Below are 19,803 nucleotides of genomic sequence, written 5' to 3'. Positions count from 1 at the left end.
TTTTAATTTTTGAGATGGTACTGAGGAGATGGCTCAGTGTTTAAGAGCACTGATTCCTCTTGCAGAGGATCCAGGTTTGGTTCCAGCACCCACAACCATTTGTAACCGATTCCAGGGGGGACCTGATGCCCTCTTTTGGCCTTTGCAGGCACAGTACATACATAGTGTACATGCATACATGCAGGCAAACACTCCTAGACATTAAATAAATAAATCTTAGCCAGGACACACGCCTTTAATCACAGCACTTGGGATGAAGAGGCAGTCAGATCTCTATGAGTTCAAGGCCAGCCTGGTCTACATGGGACTATAGGAGTGAGCCATCATGACCACGGCTGCTTTTTTTTTTTTTTTTTTGCTTTTGAGATAATGTCTCACTACATTGCTTAGGCCGGTCTTGGGATCTTTCTGCTTCCTCAGAGGCAGAAGACCTAGGATGACAGGCCTTTGAATACCTAGCTCAAACTGACCTATTTTTATGTTGTCTTTCAGCTTTTATTTATGTGGGACATTAAAAAAATTTTTTTTGAGAAAGTGTCTCATAGCCCAGGCTAGGCTGTCTTGTAACTTAGCTATATAGTACCCCATCCCCTCAACTGATCTCAAATTTATGATCTTCCTGACTCTACTACCTCAGCACTGGAATTCAGTTGTGTAAATGTTACACACCAAGCTTAATGTGGTGGCTGGTTTTGTTTTGTTTTTGTTTTCTGAGGTGAAGTCTCACTGTGAAACCCTGGCTGGCCTGGAACTCACTACGTAGACCAGGTTGGCCTTGAACTAACAAAGATCTACCCTTCCTCCTCCCTGTGCTGGGATTAAAAGCATGCCCATCTGCTCCTTTTCCCTCTCCCCCAACTCCCACCCCTCTCGTTAATGTGTTTCCTGATTACATAAATTGTATAGGTTTGTTTTTAGAAGAGATAGACATAATAATGCAATAAAATATCAATCCTAATGTATATTATTACTAAGACATTTAACAAATGTCTTGAGCCAGGTGAAGTGGTACACACATTTATACCAGCACTCAGGAGGCAGAGGCAGGTGGATTTCCATGAGTTCAAGGCCAGACTGGTCTACATAATGAATTCCAGGACAGCCAGGACTACATAATAGAGAGATCCTGTTTCAATAAATAAATAAAGAAAAAATTTTAATTAAAAAAAATTTTTTTTGAAATAGGGTTTCTCTGTGTAGCCCTGGCTGTTCTGGTAACTTGCTCTATTACTTGCTCAAACTCAGAGGTCCACCTGCTGCTGCCTCCCGAGTGCTGGGACTAAAGATATGCGGCACCACACCCAGCCCGGCAGTTTTAAATACTTAATGAGTTTCCCTCACTGGACTATGTGACTGTGACTGGTTTATAAAAGTAAAGAAATACACACAAGTGTTCTTCCTCATTGTATAAAAAGCAGAGTAGTAAACACACAAATATAATAGCCATAATAAGGAGACAACCAAATATAAAAACACACAAATATACCATAACAAAGAGAGTCAGTTCTTGGAGAAGGAACCATCACCACTGAAAACACAAGAATGGGCAGGGAAGTCAGTCACCTAACTGGAAGGGGAAAGGGAAGGGGAAGGGGAGACTTTCATTCAGGGAAAAGCAAGTGCAACCCCTCAGAAGTCAAAGAAGCTACCGTGTGTAAGGGAAACTGAAATCTGTGGCTGAGATGAGGTCGAAGATTTGTTGTAGGAAGGGCCCGGATGTTGGAGTTTGGTTTGGGGCCGTTGTACTGAAGGCAACAGATGCCTTTGAATATTTTCACAGGGTGGTGACTTGACCAGATCTGCTTTTGTTAAAGATCACTTTGCTGAGCTCTGTAGAGGATGCCTTGTAGGGAAGCCCAGTGGGACATATTAAATGAGTGTGGAAATCTGAGATCGGAGTCGTTCATGGACTAGAATGTGAGTGAAGATAAATGAATATGGGTGGTCATGTGTTTAAGAAAGAATCCAGGGTTAGGTGTGTGGCTGGTACTAGAGCGCTTGTCTAGCAAGCACCACATAAATGTGGTGAGTTGGCAAAATCTATAATGCGGTGGTAGAGCAGACAGATCCAAAGGTTAAGGTGGTAACTGGGCAAACGTGGTGCCTTATGCCTTTAACAACCCACGCTTGGACGGCACATACAGGAGGATCTCTGTGAGTTCAACGTCAGCCTGGGGTACATAGAACAGAGAAGACCAAGAAAATCAATGAATCTCGGGCTCCAGGGTAAATTCACCACCCAGCCAGCTAACTTAAGGTACAGAAGCAGCCAGGAAGAAGACTGCCCAGCCCAATCTAGGCGCACGCCCACTGTGTGGTGGAGCGGAGTCGGCGCAGTAAGAGGGCATTCAAGCCTCAAAACTTCCCGCCTGCTCACAACCTACACAAGCCCCCTCCCAACCTCCTTTGCGGGTGACGCTAACTTTTTCCACATCCGGTCGTCCCTCGCTCGACCCCTTGTAACACGGAGCCCTCTCCCATACCGCTCCCGCCTCTTCCGTGTTTTGGTGCGCACGGGTTCCGTCAGACGCGGCGCTGATTGGCTATTGGCCGACTCGCAAGCGGCGATTGGTTGTCGCTGGTTGTCTTTCAAACGCCTCCGGGTATATGGTGTGAGGTGGGTGGGGCGCCGGTGGCGCCTGCCGGTGAGTGGGTCCCACAGCTTGGGTGGCTTGGCGGCTCGGGCCTCTCTCTGGAGTCTGCGGCAGGCCAGGCTTCCTGGAGCGGCTTGGGAAGGCGTCCGAGCCCGCCCTTAGCCTCCGCGTTCTCGGTCTAGGGGTCGCTGCGGCTGGACTGGGTCAGCGCCACGCTTGACGCCGCTGATTCCGGGAAGCCCTCCAGGCTGGGCGCTCCGGGACGGTCTCCTTCCTCCTCGGAGTTGTAGCCATCCTCTGAAGCTTGGCTCGGGCCTCACCGCCTAGGTAAGCTTTCCCTGGGGGCCTGCCCACGGTCCTTTTTGTGCCCTGAGCGCCCTGGTCGCACGCTTTGTTTTGGTTCGGCGTTCAGCCGCCAGATCCTGTCTGTGAGTCCTTGCTTAGGACCTGGGCCTTTCTTTTTCTGGATTGCCGCTCAGAGTTCATTGATGCCGAGCGACACCATGTACTCTCTTGTTGAGGGCATGGTTTCTTACTGTGACTACTGACGAAATGTTAGAAACGTTAGGGATCCTGTGGGTTGGGTGCCACCTCCCACCCCCAAACCTTATTGAGCACTAGTAGTGTGTTAGGCTTACATGGTTAAGTACTTTAAGACCACAAAACTAAGGAGTTTGGTTCCATTTTCCTTCTCCATCCATTTGCCTGGTCCTTTCTCCGCATAGACATACCCACATACATGATGTGTAGTACATGGTAACTTTCTTTTTTTGAGACAGTCTTTGTAGCTCTGACCGGCCTGAAACTCTCAAAGACCAGCACCACCACCCCAAACCCTACCACTCTCTTTAAAGAAAATGTGTGTGTGTGTTGTGGCAGGGCACACACATGTCAAGGTGTGCGGTATGTATGTGGAGGGTAGAGTGGGTAGAGTACAACTTTGTAGAGTGGATTCTTCCCACTTTTATGTGGGTTCCTGAGGTCAGACCCAGGTTGTCAGGCTAGTATAACATGCATTTTTGTTTTTGTTTTTTTCTACTGAGCCACTCCCCCCCCCCCCCATCTCTCTCTTTTTTAAGACAGGATTTCTCTGTGTAGTCCTGGCTGTCCTGGAACTCGCTCTGTAGACCATGCTGGTCTCAGGCTCACAAAGATCCACCTGCCTCTGCCTCCCAAGTGCTGAAACTGAAGGCGTGGGCCACCACCACCCAGCTCCACTGAGCCATCTCACTGTTCCGCAGATCGGCCCTTTTAACATCTCTCCTAGAAATTTGGCATGAACCTTTCACTTTGTTCTCATCTTTCTTTAACAAATATTTATTATATTAAGAATATTTAACAAAGATAGACACTGAAGACAGAACATAAACAAACAAGGTTCCTACATTCAAGTGGAATCTTCATTTTAACATTAAAGGAGTGGTGGGGTCAAGCATGGGGTAGGCAAAGCAAAGACAGGTTGTCTGGCATTGAAAGTCTGGCGAGAGATTTAATGATATAATCTAGTAAGGAATAGAAAGCTTCTGGATCGCCGGGCAGTGGTGACGCACGCCTTTAATCCCAGCACGCAGGAGGCGGAGGCAGGCGGATCTCTGTGAGTTTGAGGCCAGCCTGGTCTACAGAGTAAGATCCAGGACAGGCACCAAGACTACACAGAGAAACCCTGTCTCGGGGAAAAAAAAAAAAAAAGAAAAGAAAGAAAACTTCTGGCCTCATATGGAGGCTATATGGAATAAGAATATGAACCTTGGGCTCAGCCTAACCTGACCTACCATCATTAGATGGCCTTGGATAAACTAGTGCATCTTTGTCAGCTTCAGGTTATCCATTAGGTTTCAAATAGTGCCTACCTCATAGGGTAGTGTCACCAATTACATGATGCAAATAAAATGCTTAATATGAGACTGGTGAGGTAGGCAGTAAAGTGCTTGTTTCACAAACATCAGGAGGCCCTAGGTTTGATCTCCAGAACCCATGTTAAAAAAAGTTCAGTAGCTGGTAGTGGTGGCACAGGCATTTAATCCCAGTATTCAGGAAACAGGCAGGTAGATCAAGGCCAGCCTCATCTACATAGTGAGTTTCAGGACAGCCAGAGGTACAAGATAGAGACCCTATCTTGTAAAAAGGTCAGTATTTACCTATAATCCTATCTCTGGGAAATAGAGACAGGAGGATCCTTGGAGTTCACTGGTCAGCCAGTCTAGCCTACTTGGTGAGCTCCAGGCCAGTAAGAAACCTTACATTAAAAGCAAACAAACAAAACCCTCAGATGGTTGATTCTTGAGGAACAATACAGGTTGCCCACATAGACATACTTAGTGCTTACTATGGCTAGGTCTGATGGGACAAACCTGTAATCCCAGCTACTTGGGATTCTGAGGCAGAAGGATTGCAATACATTAGGCTACAGAGTTTAAGGCCAGCCTGGGCTACTTCGGGAGACCCTGTCCCAAAATACTATGTGTAAGGTCCTAGGTTCACTCCTCAGTACCAAAAATGCCCAAAACAACAACAAAATAGTGGGTTTTTAAAAACTTGTTTATTTCATATGCAATGATGCATGTGTGTTTGTGTGAGGGTGTTGTATCTCCTGGAATTGGAGTTTTGGGACAGCCATGTGAACAGCCATGAAGAATTGAACCTGGGTCCTCTGGAAGAGCAGCCAGTATTCTTAACCGCTGAGCCATCTCTGCAGACCCTTGAGATTTATATTTACTTTAATGTATATAGGTGTTTTGCCTGCATGGATGTCTTCATCACACCCAGCAATGCCATAAGAGGACAGAAGAGGGTGTTACATCCCTGGAACTAGAGGCACAGATGGTTGTGAACAGCCACAGGGTGCTACGAATCTAGCCCAGGTCCGCTGAAAGAGTAGTCAGGGCTCTTAACTATTGAGCCATCTCACTCTCTCTTTTTTTTCTTTTTTCCCTTTTTTTTTTGTGCGCCATCTCTCCAGGCCTAACAAAATAGTATTGTATTTGACATATAGTAAGTGTGACGTACAGAACAAAAAGTTTTGTTATCCCTATTTTTGCCAAGACCTCACAGCACATAGGTGGTAGACCTCTCTTTGAAATTGAGCATTGGGAATATGCTCTGAAGCTATTTGAGAAAATGTCTGTTAAAGTGTTTAGCTTAGTGTTTGGCACGTGGTCGGTATTGTCTCTTCCCAGGAAACCAGATAGCCTCCAGGGCTTGAGAAACTGCTGGTCCATTCTTACTGAAAAACCGCACAGGATACTGGAAAACACCTGCTGGCTCTCAGCAGGCCGCCTGTCCATTCTTTGCCTCTAGCATCACTGGAGCACAGTCTTACAGCTCTGGATTTCTTCTCCTTCCTCTAAGATAAAAGCCATGTCGCCTCCTGGAAAAGTTCCCCGGAAAGAGAACCTGGGGCTCCAGTGTGAATGGGGGTCCTGCTCCTTTGTGTGTTCAGCCATGGAGGAGTTCTTTGAGCATGTCACTCAGCATCTGCAGCAGCACATGCATGGCTCCAAGGAGGAAGAAGAAGAAGAAGAGGACCCACTCGGTAAGGGACAGGAAAGCTCAAGCTCAGGTGGGAAATCCGACTCCTAGAAAAAGAGGGCAGCTGGGGAAACAGGTTTATATTCTTAATTATGCTTTCTTCTTCATTCATAAAACACTGTGAAGTCATTTCTAGAGAATTCAGTCAGCCAGGATGTAAAGAATGTTTACCATTAGAAGCAGTTTGTGATTTTGTGTGTATATGTGTGTGTGGGCACATGCATGCCATGGCTCAAGTTTAGGGATCATAGGACAACTTGTAGGAGTCAATTCTTCCTTCCACTGTTATAGGTCCCATGTCATCAGGCTTGACACTAGCTCCTTTACCTGCTAAACATCTTTGCGGGGAGAGGCATGGAGACAGGGTTTCTCTGTGTAGCTTTGGAGCCTGTCCTGGATCTCTCTCTGTAGACCAGGCTGGCCTCGAACTCACAGAGATCCACCTGCCTCTGCCTCCCAAGTGCTGGAATTAAAGGTGTGTACCACCACTGCCTGGCTTGCTGGACCTTGTCCATTAAACATTTTTTTGGGGGGACAATTATTTGTTTATTTTGTATGTGTGTGTGATATGTGAGCACACCATGGCATATGTGTAGAGATCAGAGGACAGCTTGTAGGAGTCCATCCTTTTTTTCCACCATGTGAGTTCTAAGGATCAAACTCAGATTATTAGGCTTGGCAGTAAGTGCCTTTACCTGGTGAGCCATCTTGCTGCCCCTTCCCCCATTTATTTGAGATAGGGACTCACTGGATTCTTGGCTGGTGTGAAATTCACTATATAGACCATGCTTGCCTGGAATTCATAGAGATCTTAGTGTTGAAATTAAAGGAGTCCTGCTGCCTGTGCCTCCCAAGTACTGGAATAAAGGTGTGTGTCACCATGCCCAACCTCCCCTTTTTTTTTCCCCTTCTTTTCCTTTTCTTTTTCTTTTTTTTCTTTCTTTTTTTTTTTTTTTTTTTGTGGGTGTGGGTGTTTTTGAGACAGGCTTTCTCTGGGTAGGCTCAGCTGCTCTGGGCCTTGCTCTATAGATCAGGCTGGCCTCTAACTCATAGAGATCTGCCTATCTCTGCCTCCCAAGTGCTGGGATTAAAGGCATGGGCCACCACTGTCCGCCTTTCCCTTTTTATTAACTTAACTATTTATATTTTTTGTTTAGATTTATTTATTTTGTTTTACGTGTCTAATTGTTTTGCCCTCGTGTGTATGTGTACCATGAGTATGCCTGGTGCCTGCAGAGGTAGAAGAGGATCTTGAATTCCTTGAACTTGAGTTATGGTTGTAAGCCATCATGTGGGAACCAAAAGCAGGTCCTCTGCAAGAGCACCAAGTACTGTTAACACTTGAGCCATCTGCTTCCCTGTTTACATCTGAGGCAGATCTCAGTAATCCAGACAAGCTTCCTGCCCACCGAAGTCCTTCCAAATGCTGGGATTACTAACATGAGCTACCACACAGGGTTTGGAGCACATTTATATCATAACTGCACATCATAGCTAAGAGAGTAATTGAGCAGCTTTGTTCAGTGTACTCCGAAATGCCCCTGGCATTCTGTTTACTCTTTTTTCCTTCTCTTTGATAGAATCTCATGTAGCCCTGACTGACCTGAAACTTGTTATATATCAGGAAGTCCTGATCCTGCTCAGATTCTGGGGTTGCCATAGTTATATACCAGACCTGTTTCCAAAATCAAATAATACACAAAAGTGAAAATAAGGGATGGTTTTACTTTCTGAAGTAAAGCTTTTCAAAATAAGCAAATTCCTGTCAAAAATGTGGTGCTTAGAGGTGCTGGAGTCATAGGAAGTGGGTTGAACTAAGTAATGGCCTGTCTGGAAATAAGCAGATTAGCAGGTAAAAGAGAACTGGAAAACCTGTGTTGGGAGGCCCTGTCTTCCCCAGGGACCAGGAGAAACTGAGCAGAGGCTGTATACTTGCTAAGGGATATCCTAACTTGTTCTTCCTGGGTCTCTGACTCCCTCGGTCTTGTACACACACTCTTTTTTTTTTTTTTTTTTTTTTTGGTTTTTCGAGACAGGGTTTCTCTGTGTAGCTTTGCGCCTTTCCTGGAACTCACTTGGTAGTCTAGGCTGGCCTCGAACTCACAGAGATCCGCCTGGCTCTGCCTCCCGAGTGCTGGGATTAAAGGCGTGCGCCACCACCGCCCGGCATGTACACACACTCTTAATCTCAGCCCAGACTACTCCTCCTTACGGTCACTCTTAGTGCAGGAGTCTTTCTCACTTCAGTCAGCATTGCTACTTCTGTTTAACACTTCGTTTGTGGCAGGGTCTTACTCTCTAGCCCTGGTTGGCCTCGACACCATGGCAGTGTGCCCGCCTAACACTCTTGAGTACTGGTTTTATAGATCAGAGCCAGCACACCTAGTCTGTAATACTTGTCTGCTGCCACATACCTTACCCCATATCCGTTGCCACTAGTTAGAGTTTTGTAGACGTGTTTACTTCTCCAACTGAAAGCCGTGTGAGGACAAGGACTGGGACCCCATGATACCTGATGCAGCTGAAAGTCGCTAGCACGGCTGCATACTGAATGAACTGGTAACTCGGTCAGAGTCCTGCTTAATGTCTGAGATGGAAAGTAAACTGAGCCTTGGAAAGTACGAGACCATTCCTTCTAACCCCTTTTCTGCAGAGGAAGAATTCTCCTGCTTGTGGCAGGAGTGTGGCTTTTGCTCTCTGGACAGTTCTGCCGACCTCATCCGCCACGTCTACTTCCACTGCTACCACACCAAGCTGAAACAGTGGGGGCTGCAGGCCTTGCAAAGCCAAGCCGACCTCAGCCCCTGCATCCTGGACTTCCAGAGCCGGAACGTCATCCCTGACATCCCTGACCACTTCCTGTGTCTGTGGGAACATTGTGAGGTCAGCAGACAGTGCCAGAAGCGGGCGGAAGGCAGCTGGGGATCTGGACTCAGGATCTTTCTGGGGTACCTTATAGTTGTGAGACTCCTGCTAGTATCTCCCGTCTTCTTGTGTAACTCCTTTATCCTAAAACTTTCCCGTTCCACAAGTTAGTTAGGGAGAGAGCAAGAAGCCCCCTGTGATACGGGTGAGAGTCCCTCTGACCACTCTTGAGTGCTCACCCCAAGTTGCCCTGGCACAGAGTACCTTCGACAATCCTGAGTGGTTCTATCGGCACGTGGATGCGCACAGCCTGTGCTGTGAATACCAAGCAGTCAGCAAGGACAACCACGTGGTGCTGTGTGGCTGGAGAGGTAGGACCACCGTCTGCTCTGGCCTCTGGTTGACACTCTGGAGGGGTTATGGGGCTGGAGGAGCCAGGGATGGGACCAGTCCTGCAGGACAAAGCAGGCTCCTGACTGGAGAACGTGGTACCAGAGCCGCGCTGGGGAAGGGGATTTAGGGATGGAACATGCTCTTCCTTCCTTCCCAGGCTGTACCTGCACCTTCAAGGACCGGTGTAAGCTCCGAGAGCACCTCCGCAGCCACACCCAGGAGAAGGTGGTGGCCTGCCCTACCTGTGGGGGCATGTTTGCCAACAACACCAAGTTCCTAGACCACATCCGGCGCCAGACCTCCCTGGACCGTAAGCAGCTGGAGAGACGAGGGAGAGTGTGGGCTATCCTACTTAAAGGGAAGATGAGTGTGTTCACAGGGGAGGTGGCTGCTGAGGAGATTTGTGTACCCTGGCTCTCCTCTCCTTTGGGATCAGGCACCTCCTAGACTTCTGAGACATTGTTTAGCACTTACTGTTTGTGGTATCAGTCATCTCAGGAATTCTCACAACAGCCCCATGAGGCAGGCTTCTTATTCCCCTTTTACAGATGAGGAAACTGAGGCTCAGAGAGGTTAAGTCACTTACCTGAGATCACACAGCTAGTAAGTGGTAAAGCTGGGCTTCTAACTCAGGTCTGGACTCCACATCCCATCTGTAGCTTCCCTTTGCCCCTTGGGTGGTTGGGTCCCTCTGTCTGGGATGGTCCCCTCTCCTCTGCCCTCCGCTGTTGTCTTCAGTCGCCCTTTGTTCTGCCCTTCCCCCAGAGCAGCGTTTCCAGTGCTCTCACTGTTCCAAGAGATTTGCCACAGAGAGGCTGTTGCGGGACCACATGCGGAATCATGGTGAGTGGCCTGCACCCAGCCTCCCTGCCCTCTCTTCGGGGTCCTGTGAGTCCACAGATCATAGCTTCTTCTCTGCTCCTCAGTGAATCACTATAAATGCCCTTTGTGTGACATGACCTGCCCACTGCCTTCCTCCCTCCGAAATCACATGCGCTTTCGACACAGTGATGACCGGCCCTTTAAATGTGATTGTTGTGACTACAGGTAAGGGGCCCCGGGGGCCAAAATACAGGGCTCAAGTTTCGGGGTTCCCTATGCTCTTCAACTTTCCTGATTTCTCCCGGCAGCTGCAAGAATCTGATTGACCTCCGGAAGCACCTGGACACCCACAGCAAGGAGTCAGCCTACAGGTGTGACTTCGAGAACTGCAGCTTCAGTGCCCGCTCCCTCAGCTCCGTCAAGTCCCATCACCGCAAAGTGCATGAGGTGCGTGGTGGCAGGGCGACATGGCAGCGGGGCGACGAGGGCTCTCGGGAGTGGGAGTGAAGAGTTAACCTCACTGCCTTCTCCTGTCCTCATCAGGGAGACTCAGAGCCGAGGTACAAATGTCATGTCTGTGACAAGTGCTTTACACGTGGCAACAACCTCACTGTGCACCTTCGCAAGAAGCACCAGTTCAAGTGGCCCTCAGGACACCCTCGTTTTCGGTATGCATGCATCTTCCCGCACAGACGCGTAGGCTTTCCTTGGTTTTGTTTATTTTATATATATATATATGTATGTATGCATGCATGTATATATATGTGTATGTATGTATGTGTGTGTATATGGGGCGGCCAGTGCTCCTCTAGAGGTTGGGACACAGCTTGTGGAGTTGTTTCTCTCCTCCCTTTGGTGGGTTCCAGATACTGAACTCAGATCTTCAGGCGTGCATGACAAGCATTTCACACTCTGGGCCATGTGACAGACTTTTTAACAGGGAAGAACGACTTTGAATTTTATGGTACTTTGATGCCTACCCTCTATGTTTAGACTCAACCTTAAAAATAGTGGTGGAGGGCTGGGCGGTGGTGGCGCACGTCTTTAATCCCAGCTCGGAGGCAGAGGCAGGCGGATCTTTGTGAGTTCGAGGTCAGCCTGGTCTATAGAGTGAGATCCAGGACAGGCTCCAAAACTACACACAGAAACCCTGTCTCGAAAAACAAAAAAAAAAAAAAAATAGACAAACAAAAAAAAAAAAAAACAAAAACAAAAAAAATAGTGGTGGAGCAAAGATTGGTTTTGTGTTTCATTTTATTTTATTTATTTTTTGTTCTTGTTCTGGAACTCTCTTTGTAGACCAGGTTGGCCTTGAACTCACTGAGATCCGCCTGCTTCTGCCTCCTGAGTGCTGGGATTAAAGGTGTGTGCTACCATGCTCTTGTTTGTTTTTGAGACAGGATCTCCACATAGCCCTGGCTGGCCCTGAACTCACAGAGATCCACCTGTCTCTGCCTCTAATGAGATTATAGGCATGTGTCACCATTCAAGGCTGTGACTTTTCTAATGGAAGCTTGGTTTCAGATTCAACAAGTAACACCATAAGTTCTGCAGCCAGAGCGAGAATAAAGGCTAAGGGTCCTGACTTTCAGTTCCGTGGCCTTCTCATACACTTTGACACTCTGCCCAGTTACAGAGCCAATCAGTCTCTACTGGGTTGGGCTTCTGCACTAATTTTTCCGTTTTGAGTCCTCTCCTGACCCTTTCTTGTACATATTCCATTAAAAACCTTTTCTTCATCTTCAGTTCTATCACATAGGATCCTCAGACTTCTTCCAGCTAGCATATTGTGTCTTCACCCTCTGTCTCCAGGCCGTTTCTTCATCCTCTACTGGTCTGCTGCCTTCTCCTTCTCCAGGTACAAGGAGCATGAAGATGGCTACATGCGGTTACAGCTCGTTCGCTATGAGAGTGTGGAGCTGACACAGCAGCTTCTCCAGCAGCTCCACGAGGGATCAGACCCAGGAGGGCCACTGAGTGAGAGCAGCCTGCAAGGCATCGTTCTGGAAACAGTGCTAGGGGGGCCGGGACCTGAGGAAGAGATGGAAGAGGAAGATAGGGATGAGGGGACAGCCATCTCGGCTTCTCAGGACAAGTCCAGCTCTGCCATCCGTATGGTCAATCAGACAGCCAGCCAAGGCCAGCGAGAAATTGTCTACTATGTGCTGTCTGAAGCCCCAGGAGAGACCCTGCCAGTCCCTGAACTACCCTTGAGAGAGATGGAAAAGCTTCAAGGAATACCTGAGCAGCCAGAGGTTCAGATGGTATGAGGCTGGAAAGCCTGACCACTCCTGCAGATCCTGGAGTTTGAGCCAGGCAGGTAGCAGTGCCCCCGATGGGCAGCCTTTGTTTTTGGATGCCTTTGAAAGTGGTGCCGGGAACAGTGTGCTCCCCTCTGACTCAGGCAGCATCATTCTACAGACTCTATGAGTAATTCCCTCCCCGCTACTGTTCTTTATGGGGAACCTGAGGAGTTGGACTCATTGAAGAAATCCTACATGTATGTTCTCATTAGAGGAGCTGTCCCCAGGTGTAAGCATACTCCCTTGGCATGCTAGACAGTGAGTAAAATTAGTCCACATCCATTCCTATCTTTAGGGTCCATTGGCCCAGGGATGATGAGTTCCTTATGGGAGCCATTTTCTCACTATAAGTTAAGCATTGAGAACAGGTTTCATTTCTCTCAAGGTTTCCTTTACATTCTGGGGACACTTGTGGTTATCTTCAGGGACAAGATTGGAGACACTGTATATGTATGACAGTTGTTTTTTGGTAATAAAAAACCACTTGGGGTTGTTACTTATTTCTCAAATTTGGTGGCAGTTAGCTAGGTAACAGAGATACAGCTGTCTAGCAGTGGGGCTGAATAATTAGGCTTGCCCCTTTATTGCCCAAGATGGTTTCTTTAACTGTCATGTACCCATTGCGGAGTCTGTCCATTGCTTCCAGGGCATCTACCAGCGTTGTGGAAGGTGGCCTCAAGTACTTGTCCATGAGTGAATACTGGCAGTGTCACAGAATGGAGATGAATGACAGGACTACTCCTCAGTCCTAATTAGAACTCTGTGCCTCTAGGGTAGCTTGGGGTACTGAGACTGCAAAGAAATCTGTAGAGGTGGGTTGGGAGGTCACCCAGAGAATGCCAAGTACTCAAGGGCCAGGAATCAAGCTAGAAAATTGTGTCTAATACATTTTCCTAAAGAGTGGATCTATTTTTCATTGAATTAAAAAATTCTTATGTATATTGCACATATGTGTTCATTTAATTTTATTTTATGTCTATGAGGGTTTTGCCTGCATGTAAGTATATCTTTGGCCCATGGAGGTCAAAAGAGGGTGACTGATCCTCTAGAACTGAAGTTACAGACAGCCGTGAACTACCCTGTGGGTGCTAGGAACTGAATCCGAGTCTTTGCAAGAGCAATAAGTAATATTAACTGCTTAGCCATCTCTCCAACCTCTGCCATTAGAGTCTTAGAGTCAAAATAAGAACCTTTTTTTTTTTTTTTTAAATTTAAATTTTCTGGGCATGATGGCATACTCGTTTAATCCCAGCAGGCAGAGGGAGGTGGATCTCTGAGTTCAAAGCCAGCCTGGTCTACAGAGTGAGTTCCAGGATAGCCAGAGCTACACAGAGAAACCCTGTCTTAAAAAACAAACAAAAAACAGTAGTGTATATGTGAGTATGTGTTTGTGTCTGCAGGTACATGGTGTGCAATTGTGTAAGCATGTGTGTGGAGGCCAGAGATCAGTGTCACTGATGTCCACTTTATTTTTTGAGACAGTTTCACTGAGCCCTAAACTCACCTTTTGGCTGGACTAGTTGTCCAGTGAGCTCTGGGAATTTGCCTGTCCCTGACCCTGCTGCACTACTGGTTTACTGACATCATCCTGTTTGTAGCTTTTATGTGAATGCTGGGGATCTGGGCTCAGATCCTCATGTAGGGCACGTACGGACTGACGAGCCATCCCCTAACCCTGTTCAGCCGTTGCTCAGCATATTGCCCTTTGTTGACTCTGCTAGTCTGGATAAAGGCAATTCTCCATGCTACAGTACATGGACAGACCATGCTCTTCATTTTTTTAATAAACAGTCCTGAGCACTGTTTATTCATTAATATTCAAGTGCTCTTCTGAAGCTGTCCTGTAGAAAAAGAGCTGAGTACTAGTAAGCATGTGTGCATTCATTCTCTGCTCTTGACTGCATGGGTGTCAAGTTCCTGCTACCCTGACTTCCCTGAAATGCTTGGACTGTAACTTGGAATTATGAGCCAAATTAACCCTTTGTCCCCTAAGGTGCTTTTAGTGGGATATTTTGTCACAGTAACAGAAAATAAAACTAATAGACAGTAACATATATATGCAGGGCTGGAGAGATGGTCAGTGGTAAAGAGTACTTGCTGTCCTTCCAGAGGATTCAGGTTCAATTCTCAGCACCCACACAGGCAGCTCACAACCTTCTTATAACTGCAGTTCCAAGAGATCTGATACCCTGTTCTGGCCTCTGTGAGCACCAAGCATGCATATGGTGCACAGACATGCATGCAGACAAAACACCCATATACATAAATTAATAAAAATAGGGGCTGGAGAGATGACTCAGCAGTTACAAGCACTGGCTGCTCTTCTCAGGTCCTGAGTTCAATTCCCAGCAACCACATGGTGGCTCTCAACTATCTGTGATGAGGTCTGGCGCCCTCTTCTGGCTTGCAGGGACACATGCAGGCAGAACACTGTATACACGATAAATAAAAATCTAAGAAATTAATAAACATCTTTTTTTTTAGTTTTATTTATTTATTATTGTATTGTATACAGCATATATGACTGCAGGTCAGAAGAGGGCACCAGATCTCATTACAGATGGTTGTGAGCCACCATGTGGTTGCTGGGAATTGAACTCAGGACCTCTGGAAAAGCAGTCAGTGCTCTTAACCTCTGAGCTATCTCTCCAGCCCAATAAGCATTTTTTTAAAAGAGACTTGCAAAAAACTTTACATTCTGCAGCTTCAGAGAACCCCTCACTTCCTTCTTATCAGAGGAAACAGTGTCATATGACAGGAGAGAAAGAAATGCATGAGTGTAGCTCAGTGGTAGAACACTCACTTAAGCATTCACTTAAATTACTATGTTGGAGCCAGGCGTGGTGGACACGCCTTTAATCCCAGCACTCAGGAGGCAGAGGCAGGCGGATCTCTGAGTTCAAGGCCAGCCTGGTCTATGAAGTGAGTTCTAGGATGTTCAGGGCTACACAGAGAAACCCTGTCTCAAAAAAACAAAAACAAAACAAAATGTGTGTCAGTCTCCATTGCTATGACAAACAAAAAAACCCATGATGTATTTAAGGCAAAAAAGATTTATTTTTGCTCAGTTTTTAGAGGTTTCAGGCCATGTCTACTGGCTCAGTTGTTTTCTGGGCCTGCAGTGAGACAGATAGGAGAATGTGGTGGAGGGGAACTGCTCACCTGTGGTGGCAGGAGAACAGGACAGGGACAAGGGACTCTCTAAAAGCAAGACCTTGTCTCTGCAGATCATCAAGTCAGAGTCCAAGAAAGGTAATAGTAGACACCCCTTCCTTAGCCACCACTTCCTTGCTTGTTGGAGAGCCAAGGAAGAGAGGATTAACTTTTCTGCTGTAATGCAGAAGGGAGGAAGCCCTCTCCTTTTTAGCCACTGCCCCTCCCCTTTCTGTTCTGAGCAGCACCTCCCCAAGTTGCCAGCAGAGGGACCTCTCCTTGACAAACATTTAAAAGTCTGGTGGGCAAGAGAGGTCACAGTGGACAAAGAATCTGGGTGCTAGAAACAGAACTGGACCGGTTTCCAAGTCTCTTAGTCTAAGTTCTTTCTGGATCCCACTGGACCCTACCACACTCCTTTTCCAACTGCTTCTCACACAAATCCCTGTGCAGAGCAACCTGTTGTTAGATTAATGCCTAGCACTGAGCTGAGAATTATCAACCCTGACATGTCTGGCCCCTAGGAAACCTGCCTTGGAAGTAAACTGCTTGGTTATGGGGAGCGGGGACAAAGAAGGATAAATCTGAGGGAATAGGCAGATAATTATTTGGGGAAGTGGGGATGATCCATTCAGACATTACAAAACTATTGGTAGATGGCTTTATTCTAGGGATGATGAGGTCCACACTAAGCAAAGACCCACTCTAGATACTAAATCAGAAACCCTGAAGTGGAACCCAGCACTCTTGAGTCTTCAACCCTCCAGAGGATTTGAGGCATACACTAAAGTCTGTCAACCACTGTTGGTAATGTACAAGGTCTATCCTAGGAGTGTCTTTTCTGGGAGGGTCTCCCAAATGGGTAAGAGTTTATTTTACTGGATCTCTGCCAAATTAGAAAGATTCACATCCTAGAATGAAAGAATATTAGGGGGATGGAGGTGGATCTTCTTTATTGAAAAGGGGAGGAATTGGTAGAGTGTATAGCATTCACAAAGCAATTAAGATGGCAAGGTGGTAACAGGACATAAAGAAGTTTGACATATTAGAAATAGTGGAGAGTCATTAAGCCCTGGATTTGAATAGCTGGATCATCATACTAAATGTGTAACCTCATAGTTGAACCTTGTATTTCTTTTTTTTTTTTTTTTTTTAATTTGTAGTGTTCTGCCTGCATGTATGACTGCATGCAAGAAGAGGGCACCAGATCTCATTAGAGATGGTTGTGAGCCACCATGTGGTTGCTGGGAATTGAACTCAGGACCTCTGGAAGAGCAGCCAGTGCTCTTTAACCTCTGAGCCATCTCTCCAGGCCTGAAACTCATATTTCTGGGTCTTGGTTTTCTTGTCTGAAATGCTGAAAGATAATACTAACCTCAAAAGCAGGTTGAAAAGATCTAGTTACATTCTAAGGAATTTTTTTTAATTTTTATTTTGTTTTACATTTATATTGTGTGTGTGTGCATCAGTAGAGCATGCACATGGAAGTCGGAGAACAATCTGAATTTGTGGGAGTCAGTTCTCTCATTCATGTGGGTTCTGGGGCTCAAACACAGGCGTCAGGCTTGGTGGCAAGTGCCTTTACCACCTGAGCCATCTGGCCAGCCCTGGTTTTGACCAAGACTGGCTTCAAATTCACTGTGAAGTGAGGATGACCTTGAACTCCGGATCCTCCTATTTCTGCCTCCCTAATGCTGGGATCATAGGTGTGTCTCACCACACTCAGCTCAGAAATGGCTGTTGGCTGGTACATTTCTTACCTAGAAAGGAACATGAGGGAGAAAGACAAACCTCGTGCAATGGTTTTTCTCTGTGCTCTGCAATAAATGTGGCTCCTCCTTTGCCAAGAAGTAGGGGATTGTTCTGGGGAAAGAAAATGGTCCTAAACCATGGACAGCATGACCTGGAGGATAAAAATATATGATCTATTCTTGAGAATCAAAAGGCCATCCTTGAACTCAGGATCCTCCTCATCATCTCAGTGCCAGGACTACGGGAATGTGCCACCATGACTGGCCAGCTTTGCTGTGTTGATGATCCTGATGAAGCTTAGAGATGGAGAATCTACTTAAGAGGAAAAACAATGGGGTTGGGGCGGTGGGGGTGGAGAGAGGATGGTCAACCGGTACAGGATGCAATAATAAAAGACAACTATTTTGTGTGTGGTGCTGGGGGTTGCACCACTGAATTATGCCCTCAGCCCAGAGAAAATATTTTCTGATGTGTTATAACACAGTAGACTGTGGATGTCAGTAATCAGATATTCAAAAAAGTTAGTAGACTGGATATACCCCCCAAAAAAGAAATGATAAATATATGAGGAGATAATATGTGCCATTACTCTGATATGGTTTCAGTAAGAACAGCTCCCACAGGCTCATCCATTTATTTGAATGCTTAGTCACCAGGGAGTGGCACTATTTCAGAAGGATTGGGATGTGTGGCCTTGTTGGAGGAAATGTGTCACTGGGGGTTTCAGAAAGCTCACACCAGGCCAGGTCTGGATCTCTCTCTCACACTCCGCTTGAGGATCAGGATGTCTCTCAGCTACTTCTCTAGCACCACACTTACCTGCCCCATGTTCTCTGCCATGATGATAATGGACTAAACCTCTGAAACTGTAAGCAAGCCCCCAATTAAATGCTTTATTTTTATAAGAGTTGCTTTGGTCACAGTGTCTCTTCACAGCAACAGAGGAGTGACTAAGACATCTTGTAATATCATTATACGTTATCTAAGTGTGTTGGAATACTGGACTGGTGAGATGGTCCATGAGTAAAAGTGCTTTGTGACCTGAGTATTTCATCTCATATTTGGAACCCACAATGGAGAAAAGTGACTCCTAAAAGTTGTCCTCTAACCTCCACATGAGCTCCCTGGCACAGGAACGTGCTTACACTCACAGAACAATAATAAACTAAATTTAAATATGGCAAATATTGTGTATTCATTAATTTTTTTAAACATGAAAAAGGATAATATAGGATTAATTATTCAGGGCTGAAGGTGGTAGAGTCCAGTTGGTAGTGTACTTGCTCAGGAGGCTCCCAGGCCTGGTCTCCATCACCAGCCCTGCCATAACCCTAATACTTGGGAGGTAGAGACAAGAGGATCAGGAGCTCAAGGCATCCTGGGCAATATAGTGAGTTCAAGGCCAGCTTGGGCTCTGTGGAGCCCTAAAGTCCATTTGGGAATCAGATTCTGAGATGACCAATTAGAGTGAGTAAAAGCAGGGCCTTCGGGTTCCAAGCCTGTCCTTGGATTTGCTATGCCTGCCCCTTGGTCATATTGTTAATTTTTCCTATTTCTCAGATTCTTTTCTCCAAAGGAAGGTTGTAAAACCTGCCCCATATGCAGATCAGATCCCTAGAAGTTCAAGGCCAGCCTGGTCTACTTAGGGAGTTCCAGGCCAGCCTGGCCTGTGTAGCAAGTTCTAGTCCAGCCAAAGCTACATAGTGAGACCCAGTCTCAACAAAACAAAAAACCCTGCCTCACAGAGATATTACGATTAACCAAGAAGAATGTCTGGTTTATAGTAGTTGTTCAATAAATGCAACCGTTAGACCTGGTGACATACGTCTGTAATAACTGCATTTAAAGGGTGGTAGCATGAGGACTGGTCAGAGCCAGCCTCAGCAACAGCCGAGTACACACACACTACATGAGACCCTATCTCACACACATACATAGACACACACACACACACACTACATGAGATCTTATCTCAAACACACACATACACATACATACACAGACACACACACACTACTTGAGACCCTATCTCAAACATAGATATACACACTAAGTGAGACCCTATCTCAAAACACACACACACACACTAGTTGAGACCCTATCTCAAACACACACAGACACACACACTAAGTGAGACCCTATCTCAAACACACACATACACGGAGACACACATACATTGCAATCACGGAGGACCGAGAGTCTGTCGTGAGCGATTAACTTGAAGAATGGAAGGTCCATGTGAAAAATGGGAAGGTTGATCCTGAGGAGTGGCCATAGGTGGGACAGGGGCTGAAGGGAAGTTGGGAAAGACTGGATCCCAAACCCCCATGAACCATAGTTACAGCATGAGGCATGGACATGCCCTGCAGAGGCCGCTAGTTGCCCAGGCTGTA

The 19,803-nt window shown here is 46.4% G+C and overlaps 1 protein-coding gene across 2 annotated transcripts; it reads left to right on the top strand.

Moving 5' to 3' along the window:
- Nucleotides 1–2,618: 2,618 nt before the first annotated feature.
- Nucleotides 2,619–13,451, top strand: Hinfp (histone H4 transcription factor). 2 transcript variants are annotated; one of them, XM_052757948.1, is made up of 10 exons: nt 2,619–2,921; nt 5,943–6,126; nt 8,776–9,005; nt 9,247–9,358; nt 9,538–9,690; nt 10,146–10,223; nt 10,307–10,427; nt 10,511–10,649; nt 10,746–10,870; nt 12,061–13,451. In XM_052757948.1, the coding sequence occupies exons 2-10, from the start codon at nt 5,952–5,954 to the stop codon at nt 12,470–12,472; spliced, it is 1,545 nt and encodes a 514-aa protein (XP_052613908.1). In that variant the 5' UTR covers nt 2,619–2,921; nt 5,943–5,951; the 3' UTR covers nt 12,473–13,451. The 2 variants fall into 2 exon arrangements, with proteins under 2 accessions (XP_052613908.1, XP_052613916.1); XM_052757956.1 differs by lacking the exons at nt 2,619–2,921; nt 5,943–6,126; nt 8,776–9,005; nt 9,247–9,358; nt 9,538–9,690 and adding an exon at nt 9,938–9,983.
- The last annotated feature ends 6,352 nt before the right edge of the window (nt 13,452–19,803 follow it).

This window comes from Peromyscus californicus, unplaced genomic scaffold (assembly GCF_007827085.1).
Source record: "Peromyscus californicus insignis strain IS unplaced genomic scaffold, ASM782708v3 Scaffold_11__1_contigs__length_118956290, whole genome shotgun sequence".
Lineage (NCBI taxonomy): Eukaryota > Metazoa > Chordata > Mammalia > Rodentia > Cricetidae > Peromyscus > Peromyscus californicus.
This window is presented reverse-complemented; position numbering and strand designations above follow the sequence as displayed.

Bases quoted from the DNA above. Each gene is read 5' to 3' on its own strand.
- Hinfp (XM_052757948.1), top strand. From the start codon at position 5,952: ATGTCGCCTCCTGGAAAAGTTCCCCGGAAAGAGAACCTGGGGCTCCAG. The intron at 9,359-9,537 runs GTAGGACCACCG...CTTCCTTCCCAG, and splicing joins GGTGCTGTGTGGCTGGAGAG to GCTGTACCTGCACCTTCAAG. The intron at 9,691-10,145 runs GTAAGCAGCTGG...CCCTTCCCCCAG, and splicing joins GCGCCAGACCTCCCTGGACC to AGCAGCGTTTCCAGTGCTCT.